General features: G+C 43.7%; 1 protein-coding gene across 4 annotated transcripts in view; it reads left to right on the top strand.

Annotated features, from left to right (window-relative positions):
• The window catches only part of CPVL (carboxypeptidase vitellogenic like), a 148196-nt gene that overhangs the window by 15429 nt on the left and 112283 nt on the right, over window positions 1–20484 (top strand). For all 4 annotated transcript variants that reach the window (XM_082471975.1, XM_082471972.1, XM_082471974.1 and 1 more), the window contains exons 3-4: window positions 4057–4171; window positions 20084–20198. In XM_082471975.1, the coding sequence (XP_082328101.1) occupies window positions 4057–4171; window positions 20084–20198 (230 nt within the window). The remainder of the gene's footprint in view (window positions 1–4056; window positions 4172–20083; window positions 20199–20484) is intronic.

Genomic DNA, 20484 nt, shown 5'->3' with positions numbered 1-20484 from the left:
ATTAAAACCTATCTCTGCTGACTCCAGAGCCTGAGGTATGAACCACTGTGCTATGTGACCAGACTTGAGGGTGTAGGGTAAGATTTGGGCAAATAAGAAAGGGCCTGTGCATACTGAGTAAGACAGCTTAAACAAAGCATTAAGGCAACGTGGCTGGCCATGGTGTCTCTGAATCGTACATCTGGTAGAACAAGTGCAAAGAATACAGAGAAATCTGCCTGAGAGATTGTCCACATCCCTCCCATTCCTGGATTTCTCGCCTACAAGCATTTCACGGTCATGGGTGTCAGCAGTAGTAAAGAAAGATTCTGAGGGAGATAGTTTTATCTCTGTCCTTTTGTGCTAAGCCTGATAGATCACCATCTGATGAGTGACAACATTTAAAATATTAAATCTGGTATAATGTCACTTTCTAAAGTTCTGTCAAAAATCTTTGAACAGAATTTTAAATGGCTAATCCAAAATCAGGTACATCTGGGTATTCAACTGCAGTCCTGACAACACAATTAAGGATAATTGTATTCATCCGCTTTACTGAAAGTTCAGGAAGCTCTGGACAGATGGTCAGCTCACTCCCCTGAATCTCTTTTGTTTATCAAGTCTGTCAGAATCTTAGGAACATGAGTCTTAATATCGTAATGGAACATTTTTGAGATAAAGAGTAATTCACAAAAAGACAAGGGAAATTTTAATTTTTTAAAAAATCCCCAACATAAACTAACTGGCTTAGTTTTATGTAACTGTAATTGCATGTTTGCTTTCTCTGCAGCTAGAATAAATCCTCACTCTCTGAAACAAAATGAACGTAGGAGGCCAGTTTTAGCATGTTTCCGGACACTGCCTTTTCACCAACTTTAAAGAATATTTTGCTATTAGGTCTTAATTTATTATTACTTATGGCCTGGTAGTGACCTCTCCATCCTGATGATGATGCAAGTCTTTGCACATATGAAGTGCCTGATTAACTGCTTCAAGCCCTTCTTTGGTCGTACTCTAATCTTTTTGAAAGTGTTACTATCACAAGCACTGGTAACCACAGTAAATAACAAGTAGGAAGTGAAGTCGCTTCAAAGAAAACCTTTTTCCTTTTTTCAACTGTTTTAAACATTTGTATTATGAGTCACGGTTCCAGGAAGAAAGAAACTCCTCCATCTTGGGAGTTTATTTTCCACATTCCATTAATAGATTCTAGAAGGATGAACGGGGACATTTGAAAATGCAAAAAATCAATTTACTTGAAAGAACTTTTATTTCACTGGGGTTTAGTTAAAGGAAATTTAAAATTTAAAACAGGGTGAAACACTTTTTTGTGGGCCAGAGAAAAGTTTTTCTAAATTTCTTGACATCTTAATAAGGCCTGCCTGACTTAGGAGGTTTTTGTAGAAGTAAGCTAATCCTAGTGCATTGCCAATGTGTCATGTTTTAGTTCATTCATTCACATTTATTCATTAACAAATGTGTATCGAATGTCTTAAGTGTATAAATCAGCATACTGTGTCCCTGGGGGTACAAAGATAAACAAGACAAATTCCATGCTTCCCAATAGCCCCTGATCCAGGAGGGAAGGTAGAAAGTATACCCCAGTCAGTACAAGGCAGCAGAGAAACAACTTTACAATGCTCAGAAAGGGAGGACTGGGTAAGCATCTGAGTCATTTTCAGAGCAGGCCAGCGGACCTTGTGTTGTGCTGGTCTCAGAGAGATAAATTGATTCAATCACCCCATCTCCCATAGTCCATTCCCTCCAGCTCCTTTCTATTATATGTTTTCTCTTTTTCTCATTCTACTTTGACCTTTCTCATTTTTCTCTGTCTTTCTCAAATGCTCACTTAGCCCTCTGGGATTCACATCTCACTCATTCCCAACGCTTCAGCCTTTGGTTCTCTGCCCTCCTTTTTGGGGGGATCTCTGTTGGATTTTGAGAAGATCAATAGTTTTGTGAAAAATATTTCAAAAGTGTTTTACGTACAAACTACCAGCTACAAAAGACATAAGTTCCAGGGATGTAATGCACAGCATGGTAACTGTAGTTAATAATATTGTCTTGCTATTTGAAAGTTGCTAAGAGAGTAGAGCTTAAAAGTCCTCATCACAAGAAAAAAATTTGTAGCTGTGTGTGATGACGGATGTTAACTAGATTTATTGTGGTGATCATTTCACAACATATAAAAATATTCAATCATGTTATATATCTGAACCTGTCATGTTGTATGTCAATTACACCTCAATAAAAAAAAAAAAAAAAAAGGCCAAAAGAAGTGTTTTAAAGGCTGCCCAGCCCTGGAGGTGATCTTTCTGTGGGCTAATTGAGAGTGGAAGCAAAGATGGGAAGAGAGAAGGGTGGGGGATGGGAAGGGCAGGCACATACCACTTTCCCCAAAACATCTCCCTTTTCTTTTCCTTAAAATCTTTCTTTGTTCTTTGCCTTTTTTTTTTTTTTTTTTTTTTTTGGAGGGGAGGGATAGATCTCATTGGGAAGAGAATGGGGAAGAGGTAAAGAGGTTGGATTAAACACTCTTTCCTGGGGGAACTGGACTGAGCCCCAAAAAGGCAAAGTCTTCTAGACTATTCTTGGGGTGGCCCACAGGCTAATGAGAATCATCCCTCTCTTTGCCTGAGCCCTTATTTTATGTCCATCTCTGTGCTCAAGGGTCATATGCATGTTTTCATTTGATCCTCACACAAAGCCCAGGGTGGACAAATCAGTATCCACATTGACAGCATGGCTTACTGCATCCTATCTGTGCTGTCACTGAATGCTGAGTTGGGAAGAGATGTCAATTAGCACTCCAGGGCCCATGGGCTCTGTTACGCCACTGAAGACATCTTTCGTTGGTGGCACATGAGTAGGATCGAGCTTCCTTACCTACTGTCTACTAAACAGTCTCCAACTTAATAAGTCTCAGACTTAAGTAGCTTTTCTTGAACGATTTTGTTTTTATTGGAGACACTTACTTTGTTCCCCCTAAAGGACTCTTCTCCACCCAGACTTCCCCACCACACCCTGCTTCCTACCTGTTTACTGTTCCTTCTCCACTCCTTTCCTAATCACTGCTTCCCCCTCCACTCCCTGCTACTTATACCTTTTGACTAACTCTCTAGCTGAGATGCAGTGTAGCAGGGTAGGGGCAGGAGCTAACTCCGCAGCCTGACTTCTGGGTTTAAATCCCAGCTCTCCTTTACTAGCTGTGTGACCTTGGGCAAGTTACTTGACCTCTCTGTGCTTCAGCTTTCTCATCTGTAAAGTGGAGATAATAATTATACCTACCACGTAATGTAAAGCCCTTGGTATTAGTTCTATTGCTATTAGTATTGTTTACTCCTGGGCGCCTCACCTCTCTGAGCATTCCCTCTTTCCTCCTCCCTGTCCCTGTCCTTTTGCTGCCCTTAGAAAACCAGGACCTCTGCCCTCTACAGCTGCCCCTTGTCCTATTTGGCTCCTTCTGAGTAGCCACGTGAGCATCCACAGTCTCACTGCCTGCCTCTCCCCACCGTCCCCAGCCGGCCCTAGCCATCCTTACTCCCCACATGCCTGGTGCATTTCCCTTAGTGGAAGTGGCAGGCCCTTTGCTTTCACCACAAGAAGAGTGTGGAGAACACAGGCCTCCCCCAGGCTGAGAGCTCCTTAGCTGTTGTTTCTCTTTCACCCCCCCGCCGCACCTTTCGGGGTTAGGTGACTTTATCCTGCCTTGGCCTTCCAGGTGGCCCCATGTGAACACCTTGGTTTACTCTTTAGAGTGGAGCTGAGGATAGGTGATTTTCTTTTCTTCTTAAAAAAAAAATCTTATTATAGTTCATAAGATATGAACCAAAAAAAAAGGTTTAAAATGTCACTTGCCCTTGGCTAAATGGTGAATTTTGAATATGTGGAACTGGCCAGGGCAGGCTGGAAGTTGCTACCAGTAAGCACCTTTATACCAATCCCCTTGTAGCCTTTCTGATCACTTCATGCCAGACCTGGCCCCTGGGAGAAGTCTGGCCAAGATGGAGATGGCTCACCCTGTATTTATTATTTGTCTAATCCTCGGGTAAATTTTTTTCCCCCCCCGCTAGGGAGACGGTTGAGCTCGGTGGCTCCTTTCCCAGGATGGAATTTGACGAGTTATTCTGGCTACATCACTGTGAATAAGACTTACAACAGCAACCTTTTCTTCTGGTTCTTTCCAGCTCAGGTAGGCCTGCAGCAGCGCCCTCACAGGACATTGATGCTCAAGAGCCGACTCTGTTGCTTCAGGTAGAAACGTTGGCCTACAACCAACCTAAGGGTGCTTTTCTTTTCTTTTAAATCTTTTAGATTTTTTTTTTTTTCTAAAAATAAGTGCCAGTGACTCTGCCGTGGTGTTCCTGTTTATGTGCAGGAAACAAACGTTAGTGGGGGAGGTCCGGCTTTTAAATTCCTTGCAGCCTTGTTCAGAATATTAACGCTGCCACCTTCTTCCTGCCACAGTCTTCTTCCTATCTTTTTGTTGTTTTGTTCTAAAAATACTTGGGGGCAGGATTGGGCGGTGGGGAGCCAAGGAAGGACAAGGAGTGGGGAGATTCCTGAAGTTCACAGGTGATGCCTGTCTAAGCCTGTTTAAATTTAGTCAATTGAAGTCTTATTTGGCTGCTCTGTCTATGGATTTTGCTGTGCCAGTTACCATTCTTACACTCACTCCTTCATGCAACCAATACCCATTTACTGAGTAGTGCTCTGTGGGGATACAGAGGAGAGAGAACTGAACTCACTCTGTGGGCCTTTAGGGGAGGGGTGGGGAGGACCAGTGACCCAGGATGGCTTCCTGGATGAGGGAGCTATTTACCTTCTCACATCCATACAGACACAGGTTCGTATATGCTTGTACTTCAGCATTTCTATTTAGCTCACGTCAAGGTCACACAGTTCTTCATCAGGAACAAATTACTTTAGGCTTATGGATACTATTGGGGTTATTGTAAGAGGTAGTGAGATGCATAAACAAATTTTATCCCACCACAGGGTAATTTTCTATTTTTATTTTCCAAATTGAATTTGCTTTAGAAGCCAGAGAAAACAAAAAAAGGTTACCCTCCTGTGGAGGGTAGTATTTATATTTGCATGTGATTTGCATATAACAGCATTGCATATGTAATGACTGGGTAAATTGCTTGAACTAAATTGCTTCTCTTGGTACTGTTGGATCATATTTTCTTGACTTTTCATTTCTACTTTCTCAACCATGGCCTCTGACAGTTCACCAGGTAGTTGTGGGTGGAAGGAGGCATATAAGAAATGGTGGGGAATTCTAGATACTTTATAGTTGGAGCTCATAGCGGTTTTCAGGCTGTCACCCACTCTGGGAAGGCTTCTCCTGGACCCCTTACATATTTCTTCCTCATTGTTACTGTTGAGTGAGGCAAGTAAGGTGCCTAGAGCACAAAATTTAAGGAGAGACTCACTCTCAGGGTTGTACAAGTGCAAGGCTGGTACCTGAGTGACCTCTAGACTCTCCTGCTGGTACCTCCCATTGGGGGAACCCAACTGGAAACCAAAGGGCAAGGGAGTCTGGTCCATAGAGATCTGCCTACCAGGGCACAGAGCAGAGTAGAGACTGGATCTTCAGAAGCAACCAAGTAAATATCCCAATATCCAGCACAGCTATCTTGAGGAGATAAATTAAGCCTAGAAAGATGACCTGTTTCTAACAGGTGGAAATTTTCCTCATGTTCTTGGAAGTCCCTTAAACTCCATGCCTTTCAGAAACCATACTGTATGGTTTGCGATATCACGTCTATCCATATCATTGAATACAGGCGTTTATCATGAATACAGGCATTTATCATGAATAGGAGTTGTATTAGTTTTCTATTGCTATTGTACAAATTTGCACAAATTTAGTGGCTTAAACAACACAGATTTATTATTTCACAGTTCTGGAGGTCAGAAGTCCAACACCAGTCTCACTGGCCTAAAATCAAGGTGTCAGCAGGGCTGTGGTCCTTCTGGAGGCTCCAGGGGAGAATGCGTGTCCTTGCCTTTTGCAGTTTCTAGAGGCTGCTGGCATTCCTTGGCTCATGGCTCCTTTTCCCATCTTCAAAGCCAGCATCAGTGAGTTGAATCCTTCTCACATTGCATCACTCTGGCCGACTCCATACTCATCACCTTCCGTGCCTCTTGTCTTTTGCCTCCCTCTTCATTTAAGGACCCTTGGGATTACTTTGGGCCCACCTGGATAATCCAGGATAATCTGCCTGTTTTAATGTCGGTTGACTAGCAACCTTAATTCCATCTGCAACCTTAATTGCCCTTTACTGCGTAGCTTAACATATTCACACCTTCTGGGGTTTTGGATGTGACATCTTTGGAGGGCATTATTCTGTGCAAAATGGATACTTGAAAATTTTACCTGGATTAGTGATTTGCAGTATGTTCTCTCTCAGTGATCCTCACATTTTATTGTACTTAGGAATGATCTTCACATTTCCCCAGAGATTCTGACTTGTAAACTGAGAGAGGCCAGCAAGTTGTAGAATTAGCAGGTGGACCACACTTGAGAAACCATCACTCTAGCCTACAGGCTACCACCCTGGATTCAGTGCTCATGGCCCCAAAGTGGCCCACACTCCTTTTATTGGAAACACCTAGAGCAGGCAAACCCCGATAGAGGTGGTATGTTGTCCCATGCATCTGCCTAGGATGAGGGCTAGAATGGAGGACTGAGGAGGTGAGTGCAGCCTGTGGGGTCAGCTCTCCTAATCCTGCTTGGTATTCCTCTAAGTCCTGCCAGGGCTCCACCTCCACTGCACCATCTGCCTCTCCCACCTCCACCCCAGCCCTGCCAAACCTGATTCCTTACTCTCTCTTCTGCTTCGGTGGCTGGTTATGATACCAGTAAGTTCCCCATTGACTTCTACATGGTGGCTTTTTTTTAGTAATGATCCAGATTTGTGAAAACAGCAATTAATGTTGAGGGAAGTGATCAAATGAAAACCAAACAAAGACCCAGTCTTTTCCTTTTTAGGTTGCCTCTGAGAGGTGAACAGCTTTATCTAGGATATTGGTGATTCTCTGGGACTATAAAGCTAGTCAGAGAGGTGGGCTTAGGGTCTGCTGTACCCACTCCTGGTTTCCAGACTGAAACCCCCTGCAGTAAACAATAACTGTGCTATTGGGGCCCCCCTTTTAATCAAATGAAGACCTACCTATGCACCGCCTGACCAGGTTATGTTCTTTTGGGCCCAGAATTATAGCCCTAAATACATTCTAAGATGATCCCAGAAGACATAAAAACAACACCACCACAGCAGGAAAGAAGATGCTTAAGCACATAGTGTTCTGTTGGAAGTGATAGACTGAGCTTCAGGAAGAGGCAGAGATGAAAAGATGGTACCATTGACAGCTGTCACCACAGACGATACCAGGTGTCCCCACATGGCAGCTGGGATAGATTTTTCCGAGACCTCCTTACAGGGGAGCCCACATGCACAGTCAGGTCTCCGAGGCCCCAAGGCAACCATTCCTGCGTAGCCAGTCAGTCTGTAAGTTATGGACCAGGCAAGTTTAGGTGAAGGAGATAAAGCATGCGAGAAGGAGAAGCTGTGGTCACCGAGATGGGAGAGAGTTCCTTTCATTTGGCAGAAATACTAGTTTGTTGCCTGTCACAGGGAAGCAGCTGATATGATCATCAGGAGAGAAGTGACCCCTTAAAAAAACTGTAGAGAAAATGAAAAACCCAGGAAGGATGCCACACTTGTAATATCCTCTGAGTATTTTTTTGGACTGCTGTTTCTGAAATTAATTGTCTTTTCCTGTTATTTCTGTGAGGCTCCCCTGTTATTATATACAAATCAGTGCATAATGGGTTCCAGAACTTGAAATCGGTGTGCAGTTAGGGACGCAATCTACAAGAGAAGTGAATAGGCATTTTGCATGGAATAAAAAGTACAATGAAAGGCTTCCCTGGTGGCTCAGTGGTTAAGAACCCGCCTGTCAATGCAGGGGACACCGGTTCAATCCCTGGTCCAGGAAGATCCCACATGCCACGGAGCAACTAAGCCCATGCACCACAACTACGGAGCCTGCGCTGTAGAGCCCACGAGCCACAACTACTGAAGCCCACATGCCTAGAGCCTGTGCTCTGCAACAAGAGAAGTCACCTCAATGAGAAGCCCACGCACCGCAATGAAGAGTAGCCCCTGCTCGCCACAACTAGAGAAAGCCCACGCGCAGCAACAAAGACCTAGCTCAGCCAAAAATAAATAAATAAATTTATTTAAAAAAAGTACAATGAAGCCAATAAAAATGTTAACAATTAAAATAGCTGTTCTTAACTGAACGTTGACTATGTGCTAATAAAGCACTGTGCATTTTCTTCTTTAGACCTTACTAAAACCACATGAGGAGGGAATTATTATCCTCATTTTACAGGTGAAGAGGATTACAGAGATTAGATAATTAGCCCCAAGTTACCCAACTAGAAATGGGCAGAATTAGATTTTAAAATGAGGTCCCTGGTGGAGAAATCTTTGCTCTTGATCATCCCATGTTGATCCTGAGAAAATGAGTCATTAAAGGCAATAGATTACAGTCGTTAAAAGTATAGCTCTTGAGTTAGTCAGGCTTGGATAAAACCTTGGCTCCACTCCTTTTGCCAAATGTGATCTTCCTTGGGCACATTCTTAACTTCTCTGAGCATTGGTTTCCTTGTTTTAAAATGAGGATCAAAATACCTACTGAACAATGGTTTTGAGAGAAATGAGATAATATGATAAAGTCTCAGAATGGTGTCTGATACATAGTAAGTAGAGTTGCTATTAGATACATAGTAAGTAGATTGGCTATTATTATGTCATTATCCTCATCACCATCATTATTGTTAGTTTTCCTCCTATTAACACAAATACTCTACAGAACAAAACCAGACACAATTTGGGAGGTTAAAGAAGGCAAGAGATAAGGAGCAATTCCAAATTGGAAGGAGCTGGATGCCAGCCAAGAATGTGGATGAATTGTTACTGGGTAAGGAAATTACAAAGTGAAATTGGGATTTTTCATGTTCAAGAATATAAAAAGGCATATGGATTATTATTTTTTGATATTAGCATCTTTTTCATTGGAAAAAGATATCCAGCCTTGAACTTTGTTTCATAGATATAGGAATAGAGGTAATTTATTGGATGCATTTAGCTAAAACCTGTAGATTATTCGACTGTCATAGAGTCAAAATCTGAGATGTTTAGAGTTGGGCCTAAGCCCCTTTACTCAGGGCCCCATCTTGCTCCTCGAGCCGAGGACAGTGGCCGGGATTCCTGGAATCTGACTATTTGGTGGTTGAGAAAGGTCAGTATCATATTGAGGAGTCAGCAAGGCCAGGATAGGCTGAGGCATGGGAGGCACCTGGAGGCAACATTGGAGGCGCTCCCTCCCTCGCGGGATCATGCAGGTGCTGACCCTGCTTAACCAGACACCAGGAAAAGCAGGAGAGCACGGGGATTAGGCGAACACGGTCCAGGTCCACAAATCCACAGTGCGGTGCAGGGGCAGTGAACCACTCTGATGCTCATGGCCAAAGCAGAAGGCATTCTCTCTGGGAGCAGGAGAGCAGGTCCCCAAGGGTCCCTGGAAGCCAGTAGGAAAGCCCACCCAGGGAGTGCAGACATGGAATCAGGCTCCACGGGGCCTCTGCACAAACTCCGTTCACTCCCTCCTCTGGGTGTCTGGACTGCTTCAGTTAACAGTCAGGGTGGTAGAGAGCAGCAGCTCCCAAATTTGCTACAGCTCGTCAGACATACCTGTGGAGCTTTACAAATATGATAGACTCCCCAGCTCAGTGTGCGGCCCCTCCCAGCAGAGATTCTGATTCATTTGATCTGGAGAGGGCCCAGGGATCAGTATTTCTATCAAGCTCCACAGTGATTCCAGTGCAGTTGTCAGTGCACTTGAATTTGGGAAGAGAGAACTAGAGGTCAGGAAACTGGGATTCTAGTTGCAGGTCTGCGGTTCCTCACTATATAACTTGGGACAGGGCATTTATACTCTCTGAGCCTCCATTTTCTCATAGAGAAATAAAGATGTTAAAGTTGATTCCTAAGGTCCCTTCCCAGTCTTACATTCTATGGTATCTATAGTTTTAGTCGGCTTGCCTACAAAACATCCTTAAATGTGCAACCAAAGTTATAAAAGCATCCGAGAACTCTGGTTTGTGAATGAACCCTTGAATTTGTGGCCTCTGTGGTAACTGGCCTTCAAGAGAGTCCCCAGTGATCTTCATTTCTTGGTATGTGTTCTCCTGTGCAGTCCCCTTCCATACTGAATCAAGGCTGGCCTTGGTGACCCACACATTAATAGCAGAAATGATGGTGTGTGACTTCCAAGCCTGGACCATTAAGAACAATGCTGCTTCTGCCTTGGTGTTTTGGACCACTCACTCTGAGGGAAGCCAGATGCCATGTTGGAAGGATGCTAAAACAGCCATATGGACAAACTCTTCTGGAGAGGAAGTGAGGCCTCCACCCTCCCGTCAACCTTGGAATCAGGCCTTCAGACGACTTGCAGCCCCAGCTGATATCTTGACTACAATCTCATGAGAGACCCTGAGCCATAAATGTCCAGCCAGATAGCCCCAAATTCCTGTCCCACAGAAAGCAAGAGAGATAATAAGTGATTATTATTGTCTTCAGCCCCTAAATATTAGAGACATGTTATGCAGCATTAGATAGCTCATAGAGCCTCTTGTCATGTACTTTTGGGCTACGTTTGTGATATCTTGTGACATCTAGAACTTCTGGAGTGGTGACTACTGTACCAGGTTTTTTTGATTGTGTGTGTGTGTGCGCTTTTGTGTTTTTTGTACAGTTTTTTTTGTGTTTTTTGCCTGTCGGCTCCAATTCTACCCTCTTACCTGCTCCACAATACTAGAGTTTTAAACATTTTTCCTATTCAGCAAACACGATTTTATTTTTGAAGACAAAAGCAAATTTATTTACATATTAAATCATAATATAAAAGCAAGAATACAAATGCTATCAAAATGTTCACAATGATTTTAGGCTAGGAGGATTAAAAAAACTTTTTTTTTCTGTCTGTTTTATGCTTTCCAGATTGGTTTCCACGAACAAGTATTATCTATTATAAATTTTTAAACAACTTTATTAGATACACCAGATTCCTTATGGACTAGTTCCTGCATTTTTTCTCTAGTGTAATCTCCAAACGTATTTTCTTATACTCCCTATGTTCAAATAATAACTGATCAACTTAACATGTATTGAATTTTCAGTGAACACGATATTAAGCTTTGTCAGTAGAGGGTGCTGGAGGGACATTGTAGGAGGAAGTTGACTTCTTTTCCTGGCCCCTTGTCCTGCGTTTTGCTTTCTCTTGGCCCTGCTGCGCAGTCTGTCAGCAGTGTGTGTGGAGGGACAACCAGTGGCGCTCTAACTTAGCTGGGCACCCAGACCGCGAAGACCCTCAGCAAGCTTACAGTCTGGACTCTGTCCCAGTGACCACCTGACTATGGCCCTCGCAAGATAGACACCATTCGTCCCAGGTCTTGCCAGCGAACAGGCTTCCTACAGCCCAGCTTTCTCTGGCACCCTCTCACCAGCCTGGACCACCTGCATCCCAGAGAGTGGCTTCCCACAGCCCTCCTGACGTGGGCACCGTGCACTCCTGGTTGTGTGCCTTCCTTCAAGCAAAGAGGCTCCCAACATCCTGACTTCCTCTGCACTCCCGGCCCTGCCACCACAGCCCACTGTCCAGGAGGCCTTTCGTACTTGCCCAGGGGTTGTTGGCCAGCTTTGCCTGGGCACCTCAGTGAACATCTCAGCTACCCAACAAGGTCTGGACCGTAGCCTTGGGAAGGGCCGCGCCCCACCTTATGAGTTTGTCCATCCGTGGACATTCTCCCTCAGCCCAGGATACACTTTAGAGTTCTCTTTATATATTTATGGTTATTCTCCCATTATAATGAATACCTCTTTATGTTAAAATCTTCCCGTTCCTTGGTGGACACAGGAAGCCTACCTAGCATGCTGGCATTTGGCGAACACTGAGGAAGTGGCTCAGGGGGAAGCAGACCCCTCTGGCATTCTGCCCCTACTCTTGCCCTGGGCTGGATATGATACTCATGGCTGATGGGGGCCAGGGCAAACACTAGAACTTGTAACAGAATTGAAGGTCAATGTTTCCAGGTTAAAAAAATAATAGTTAAAAAAATAGAAAAATGTATTGTGTGTTTGCTGAGAAGGCATCAGGAGCCAGGGCAGCCAGTCTTTCTGTCTCAGCCTTATTCTGTCAAGACCAATGGATCACTCATCTGTGCTTTGCTGCAGATCAACATGCTTTGCTTCTACAGGCATTTGGCAGAAGATGGCTACCCTACAGTTTCCAAGCCTATCTGTCCTTGGATTATGCAATCAACAGAGATTAACTAGCACTTCTCCTGGGGGCAAAGTGTGATTGGCCCAGTTTGGGTCAGGTGTTCTTTCTTGGTCCAGTCAGCTGAGGCTGAGGTTGCTGGGTCATGTGATAATAAACATGGCTAATGGGCTCTTTCCATTGGTGAATGGAGAGTCAATTCTTAGAGAAGGGAATGTGGTCTGGACAGATCTCTTAAAATATGTCTACCACTGATGGCTACAAATCCACGAGTAACAGTAAAGATGTGGAGGTCACAGACATTTATCCTTTTAACTTTCACTGTTTATCTTCTCTTTGCTATGTACTAATGGCATCAGAGACCTAGAAAAGTAGAAGTTAGGTGAGTGAGACAAATCAAAAAGAAAGTAGCTAAGAAAGATAAGTTACAGATTATCCCATCCATAGATATATTCAATCTTTGAAGAAACCTTTGCGTGCCTGATTCCCTTTGAGAAATGAAATTTTAACATGGAGAAGAAAGCAACTTTTTCAGCCATTTCTTTCTATGCATTAAGAAAGGAAAGTCAGGCCTTTTCTCTAACACCTTCCCCCTGATTCCTTCTAATGTCCAACTTTCTTGAAGGAGGCACAGAGAAGCCAGAATTACCTCATGAAGGAATGAGAGCCAGGTAGAAAGGTTAAAGAGGAGAAAGGTAAAGAGAATTCTAGTGGGATGTGAGTTGACTCAAATTAGTGAGACAATTCAAAGCTTGTTGAGAGTCAGTGGGAGCTTGGGAGTGATGTAAGGAGGCTTCAGAAACAGAAAAAAGTTTGGAAAAGTTAGTTGTCTGTATGATAGTGCAGTGGCAACAATCATTGTACAGGAAGTTTTAAGTGAGTGGTCGAAACCAACCACTATAAGTAAAATTCCCGTGAAAAGCACTGACTGTCTTAAGCAAGTTGTTTGCATGTGTTGGGAGTATGTATGTAGAATTAAAATGTTATTAGGGGGGGCTTCCCTGGTGGCGCAGTGGTTAAGAGTCTGCCTGCCAATGCAGGGGACACGGGTTCGAGCCCTGGTCTGGGAGGATCCCACATGCCGCGGAGCAACTGGGCCCGTGAGCCACAACTACTGAGCCCGCGCGTCTGGAGCCTGTGATCTGCAGCAAGAGAGGCCGCGACAGTGAGAGGCCCGCGCACCGCGATGAAGAGTGGCCCCCGCTCGCCGCAACTAGAGAAAGCCCTCGCACAGAAACGAAGACCTAACACAGCCAAAAATAAATAAATAAATTTTAAAAAAATTTTATTAGGGGGACTTCCCTGGTGGCGCAGTGGTTAAGAATCCACCTGCCAATGCAGGGGACACGGGTTCAATCCCTGGTCCGGGAAGATCCCACATGCTGCGGAGCAACCAAGCCCGTGCACCACAACTACTGAGCCCGCGTGCCACAACTACTGAAGCCCACGCGCCTAGAGCCTGTGCTCTGCAACAAGAGAAGCCACTGCAATGAGAAGCCCACGCACCGCAATGAAGAGTAGACCCTGCTCGACGCAACTAGAGAAAGCCCGCGCGCAGCAACGGAGACCCAAAACAACCAAAAATAAATAAATTAATTAACAAATACTATTAAAAAATGTTGTTAGGTACCTAGTTAACAATTCTAGGCACAAAACCAATTGCTTTAAATAAAAAGCTCTGTCTTGATTAATACCATTAGTGTAGCAGCTAAACTGGGATCTGTGTGGCACAATGGGAGTCCATTCAAACATACTTGGGGGAATTTCAAGACATTTACTTGGGGTACTAATGACTTCCTTTATGACAGAACACATTACTTAAACCAAAAATGATCAGCCTCTGCATATAGAAGTGTGAAGAGAGACTTAATTAATTTACTAATTGCACTTCTTATTTTAAGTGGTACATTGATTTGGATCTATAGTGGTTAAGTTGCTGTTTTCTCTTACAAAGTGTGGTGTTCCTTGTTGGGGGTTCAGGAAGAGGGTGGCTAGAATATGTACCCAGCCCTAGGCATTGGCAGAAAATATTGCCCCAATACTTGTTGGGTACCTAAGATTCCCTAGAGTTACTCCAGCAAGTCCTCTGTGTAAAATACAATCTTGTTACCTGACAGTACTGAAATCGGCAAGTCTTTATAGTGCTCCCCTGGCCCCGACGTATGAATGTACTACTTCAGTGATTATGTGTAAGGCCTGAGTAGAAGGTTATCTCTACCACGTGATGTAGAGGAGGGCCTGGGAGGATGGAACGAAGATGGGTATGGTTTGATGGGGAGCAGGGATGAAAAGGAAGACTCAGAACATAAGGGGATGCTACCCACGTGGGAAGCAGTAGGGCAGGAGCGTTGAGTACTGGTTTCATTTCATTAGTGTTCCCATAGAGAGTCTCCTCTATGCTCACTTAGAAGCAAGGAGAAAGGAAAAAGCTGGGTGTTTCTAAGAATCTCTTTAAGTACAGAATGTTAAACCAAATAAATGTTTTACTTACTTCGAATGACAATCTATTAAGGCATAGGGTAGATTTTTTCACTATCATAGTGAATAAATAATGGAATTCGCTAATGTGAGACTGAAATTTACTTCAGTAGGGATCTAAAAAACAATAGATAACCTGCCTCCTTCTGGGCTGTTCCTTTAGGAACAAACCCTGAGGGAGGAATGTCCAAGTTCATGAATTGGCCACCAGGGGTCACCAGAAGAATTGAAAGGACTTCTGAGGCAAAGCCATAGTTTCTTGCTCACCAAGAAGAGGGCAGATTTGTGGGACCTGCATGCCCACCCTTCTGTTGTTAGAAAGACTTTTCACTTAACTATTTAGGATTCCTTTGTCCCTTCTTTTATATTTAGAATTTCCTTGTCCCTTCTTTTTGATCATCACTTCTTGCTACACTACTCTGACCTATATGTCATTAGTAGAGATTTTATTTTCTTTTTAGTTAAATATATAAATTTTTATCAATAGGGGATTACTCACCTTTCCGGTCTCAGCTCAAATGTTAGCCCATCACCAGAGGACTTCTTTAAATGTTCAATCTAATGTCTGTCCATTGCTCTTTCATATCACCCGCTTATTTATTTATTACCTGTCTTCCCACCTTACCAGAAAAGTAATCAGAGCTAACATTTAAGTAGACATGTCAGGAACTGTTCAAATGCTGGGCGTATATTAACTCTGAATCTGCACAGCAATCCTGTACGATAGACATTATTATTATAATTTTCAAGCAGAAGACACTGAGACACAGAGACGTTAAGTAACTTGCCCAAGGGCACACAGCTCTAAAATCACATAATTAGAATTCATACCCTGGCAGTCTGGTGCCAAAACCCATGCTCTTAATCGTTAAGTATCCTTCCTGTCCATGAGTGGAGCTGGTCTGAATCCCCAGCCCTAGAATAATGCCTGTTCATGTTATATGTTAAATGAATTAATACATTGTTGTAAATTCAGAGTGTCCGACTATTCAGCCAAATGATAATATGTACTGATATGAAGATATTTCCACAACATGTTGTTAAGTGAATACAGCAAATACAGAATATTATGTATAGCCTGATTCTATTTTTGAAAAAAAAAAGTGCTTATGTATATCGCATATGTAACATCTATAAGGTACGTGTATATGTACATGTGGGGAGGTGAGGTGGGGTATAGAGAAAAATCTGGAAGACTAAATATTTCTATGATCATCTCTAGGGAATAGGATTGGTGGGGAAAGGGGGAATTTTTTTATACCCTCTTAGGAAAAAAATTAAGAATAAGTACTTTCTTTATAATATGAAAAGCTTTAAGTAAAAATTTTCAAAATTTTGACAAAAATAAACACTCTCTCTTGTTTCATACACTCTTGAATTATAGTTTCAAAATAATAAGTACTTTAAAAGTCCTGAATTTTGTAAATCTGTAAATGAAGTAAAGCAGCTGTTTCTTACTTCATTTGATCCTAAGATTTGCAGTGTGGTTTTGTTCAGGGTGTCTTCATTTACTTTTATTCTTTCCTAAATGGGGGGTAGCGAGTGGGAGAAGGGTTTCATTCTCACAACTGAGAGCTGAATATATCACCCAAGGAATTATCACATAATGACTTTATGCCATTATTATTGACATAATTATTGTTATATGTCATGACATTGTGATGTCATAGCATATTACAGAAGTCCGCAGGCTGCGTTATAACGAACTCCTGGGCTTTTTGCGATGTACACGTGAACCTTTCTTTTCCAGCATCTGACTTTTGCATTTCATTCCAGATAAGGGTAGTATTAGTTCATAGGTTGGTTGGCTCATCAGAATAAGAAGATGTATGCGTGGAGTTTTCTTTTAAAAAATGAGCTTCTTCAGAGGTTGTTGAGCTCATTCACCTCCTTCAGGAAAGTAAATTTGAGGAGCAGGGTCAGCTGAGGTTGGAGGTGTGTGTGCAGATCTCCTATTATTTAAGCATTCCAAGAATGCAGTGTCCTGTGCTTCAAAGTCGCATAATAAAGATATTTGGCACTGAGGTGTTGGACTTGACTTTGTAGTGTGGCCTCTCAGGGTCAGCCTATTTTTCTGAGAGCCCGGAGGTCCCATCATTGTGCCAGGTCACAGGAAGGGACATGAAAAGCAGGGGAGGATAGGGTGGAGATCAGAGGGCCCTGGGCACCCAAGAGGGCAAACTCTCCATCACCCTCACAGATTTTCAGCCCTGCCTGTACATTTAACCACCTGGGAGCTTTTAAAACAGACTGATGCCTGCCTCACCCCAGACCAGTTGAATTGGAATCGCTGGGATTTGGGCCTAAGCAGTAGTTTTTTTTAAAAAAGCTCTCCAGATTATTTTAATGGGTGGCCAAGGTTGAGAACCACTGGCTCATGGGTAGCTCTCCAGGGCTTCTAGAAGCTCATGTGCACGATAGAAAGCAAGTGGGGGGCTGGAGGTCTGCTAGAATGGATGGACTCACAGTATCTCACACGCCCGGGAGGCTGGAACTACTTCCATCTAGATTCCACCCTCTCTCCACCTCTAATACTCTCCTACTGCTGAGTGAATACAAGTGGAAGGTGGTCCTGGGGAATGATATTGAATAGCAAGATAGCGGATCGGAGGGGAGATAAAAATCACTTGTTCAAACAAAACACACAGTTGGGGCCAGGCAGTCTAGGGCAGAGGTGGTTATGTTTATTCAGCACAGTAGAGTTGACAATATCATTTCATGATACATTTTCTCATTAGGGTCCTTGGGCAAGCCTGTGAGGTGGGCATTTATTGCCCTTTGATGGATGAGGCAGCAGAGGGCTGGAAGAATCTGAGGCCCAGGATTACACAGCTATTACGTGGCCAAGTAGAACCAGCACCTGTCTGGCTACCAGTTCCAGGGTCACTCTGCTTCCCCACAGTGGCTTTAAAAGTCCAGCTTTGATGTTAATTTTTTCTGCTTCAACTTATAAGTTCCTGGTTCTCTTGAATTCTTCATAGACATTTGCAACACTTGAGGCAAGAGAACCAACTAGCGAAAAACTGACCAGGGAAGATGTCCAAAGGAGCAAGAAAAAACCAGCAAACAACCCACTTTTCCTATTCTCTCATTTATAGATGGTTTACATGAAAACTGTCTATAAATTCCTAGTATTTTTCTATTATATTGAGTTGGCCAAAAAGTTCCTTCGGGTTTTTCCGTAAGATGGTACAGAAAAACCTGAACGAACTCTTTTGGCCAACCCAGTAGCAATAGCTAACATCGTGTAGAACATGCACTATATGCCACTCACTGGGTTTTATGAAAATTAATTTATTTAGTCCTCCCAACCACCACATGGCATAGGTACTATTATTGATCCCCATTTTACAGGTGGGGAAACTGAGGTCCACGGGGCTTAGGCAACTTGCCTAAAGTCGCACAGCTAGTGGCCCAGATTGGAATCCAGTTTGGGACAAGAGCTCACAAGACTTATCCATTACACTGTGCTGACTCTTGGAGCTACAGCCCTGCTGATCTGAGTTCCCAGTCTGACTCTGGGCTCCTACCTTTTCTGCCTGCTTCCTTAGTTATAATAATCATTCGTGCTTAATGCGCTTTTTATCATGCATTAGGTTTTGCTCCAAGGGCTTTACAAGTATTATATTATCTCATTTAATTCCTTAACACTGGAGAGTGGATCCCAGGTGGCCCCTCCTGGGGAGGCTCTTCCCCAGCTCACAGCTGTTCTGACCACTGCCACTCTTTCAGCACGCTCCCTTGGCCCCTTCCCAAAGCTGCCAAAGGACTCTGTAGCAATTTGGTGACTAGATAAGAGAAATCCCTCTGTCCCCCCTGTTTTCATGGTTAGAACCCTGTAAGATCAGCTCTTCTTCCAGGTTCTTGGCTGTGGGTCCCAGATCCCCTCCCCTTGAGTTCATCTTGCCTTCTGCCCACAGCCTTCTCACATCATCCAGGTGGATGAGCCAATCCACTCTGACCTTCTAATGCAACACTGATTTGTCTCTGTGTGGCTGGGCTAAGTAAGAGGTTGCAGGATTTCATTCTGGGCTGAAGCAGTAGGATCCTTTCTTGCCAGACCTGACTGACCGCACATCAGATGAGCCGTGACATCAAATGAGGACTCACTGTCAGGTTCTGCTTTGAGCCTTGTGGAGACCAAGTGGAGCTTCCTTCAGATTGCTCCCAAGGCTTCATGTAGGGCCAGGCGACCTCCATGCTCACTGCTCTCCCACCCAGTTCTTCTCTGTCTTGAGGATTTCTTCCATCTTCAGCGTCGTTCCCTGGCTCTCCTTGTGGCTGGATCCTTCTCAGCTTCCACGTCTCAGTTTCACTCTCAGGATCTCACTGAGAACTTCCCTGATCACTGTGTCCAAAGGAAATGCCTCTTTCTTTGCCCTCACTCGCTCTTTTAACATCACCCTTATTTCCTCTCCACACTCTTTAATCCTCGTATTTATTCATTTATTGACTGTCAGTATTTCCAATGAAATGTAAGCTTGAAGAGGGCAAGGAATTGTCTTTTTCACTCACTGCTCTGCTAGGACCTCCTCCTAGCGTGGTGCCAACCCCTGCGAGGTGCTGCGTGAGAGAAGTAAAGACCCCTCTGTCATCAGGGGTGATGGTGTTGACCACTGCCAGTGGCTCATTTCCAGCATCCCAACCCTGCCAGTGACCCTTCCTTATTCACATCGGCCACATCTCCTAAATAAATCCATACCTTGTTCAGGGTTTTGTTGCTGTTGTTTGCATGGACTAGATCACTCAGGGCCTGTCTCTGTTCTTCTCAGTTTCATCATGTTGAATGAAGTTCCCGTTATCTCTGTGGACACCTTCTCTGTAAATAAAATCAGAAAGGCAATTTGGGCTCTCAGTGAAAGGGGCAAATTGTCACTGAGGAGGATGGATTCTTTGTTGTGCCTCTTTGGGAATATGTCGGTCAAATGGAAGAGTCCCCAGAAAGTTTAAAGAGTTTTAAAAAATCTAACCGTGCCCTAGGCAGTATGCTGGGTGTCTAGGGGCACACAAGGGCTAAGCGTCTACAATCTGTGGCTTTTCTGGCTATTAGTGAGAAAAGACTTAACTGCACAAGATAGATACCGGCATATGAAACAAATACTAAATCAGAACAACAAGAGATGACAGTGGAGAATGGTCACTGGGGTCTGGGAAGGCTTGATGAGACTTAGTCAAGGCTGTGAAAGACGGAGGATTTGGGTAAATTTGCTTGGATGTATTCTGCAGCCTTAGCACTCTGTGTAGTCACTGGGTTCTTTGTCCCTTCTAGATAGAGCCATGGAATGCTCCAGTCGTCCTCTGGCTGCAGGGCGGGCCGGGCGGCTCATCCATGTTTGGACTCTTTGTGGAACACGGACCTTATATTGTCACAAGAAACATGACCGGTAAGTGCTGCTTGGACTGTGTTTTCCCATGGAGAGTTCTTCATTTGAACCTTATTATCTGCTCTAGAAATAACTTAAGAGTGAACAGTGAACCACTAGAAATAGCTTTACAGTTCCAGATGATAAAAACATAACTTTCTGGCAATGTTTGTCCAAGAAGGAGGAGCCACCAGGGTGCGTGTCCTGGCTGGGCTGCTTTCTCCCTTAAAATTTGGGTGAAAGGTTCCAAGCTTTGTTCTGCCAGTCTGCTGCTGACTCAAGCGATCCGGGCTTGTGAAAACAGTTG

Source organism: Balaenoptera physalus (genome assembly GCF_965194825.1).
Source record: "Balaenoptera physalus genome assembly, chromosome: 8".
Classification (NCBI taxonomy): domain Eukaryota; kingdom Metazoa; phylum Chordata; class Mammalia; order Artiodactyla; family Balaenopteridae; genus Balaenoptera; species Balaenoptera physalus.
Note: the sequence above shows the minus strand (reverse complement) of the source record. Positions and strands in the feature narration are given on the sequence as shown.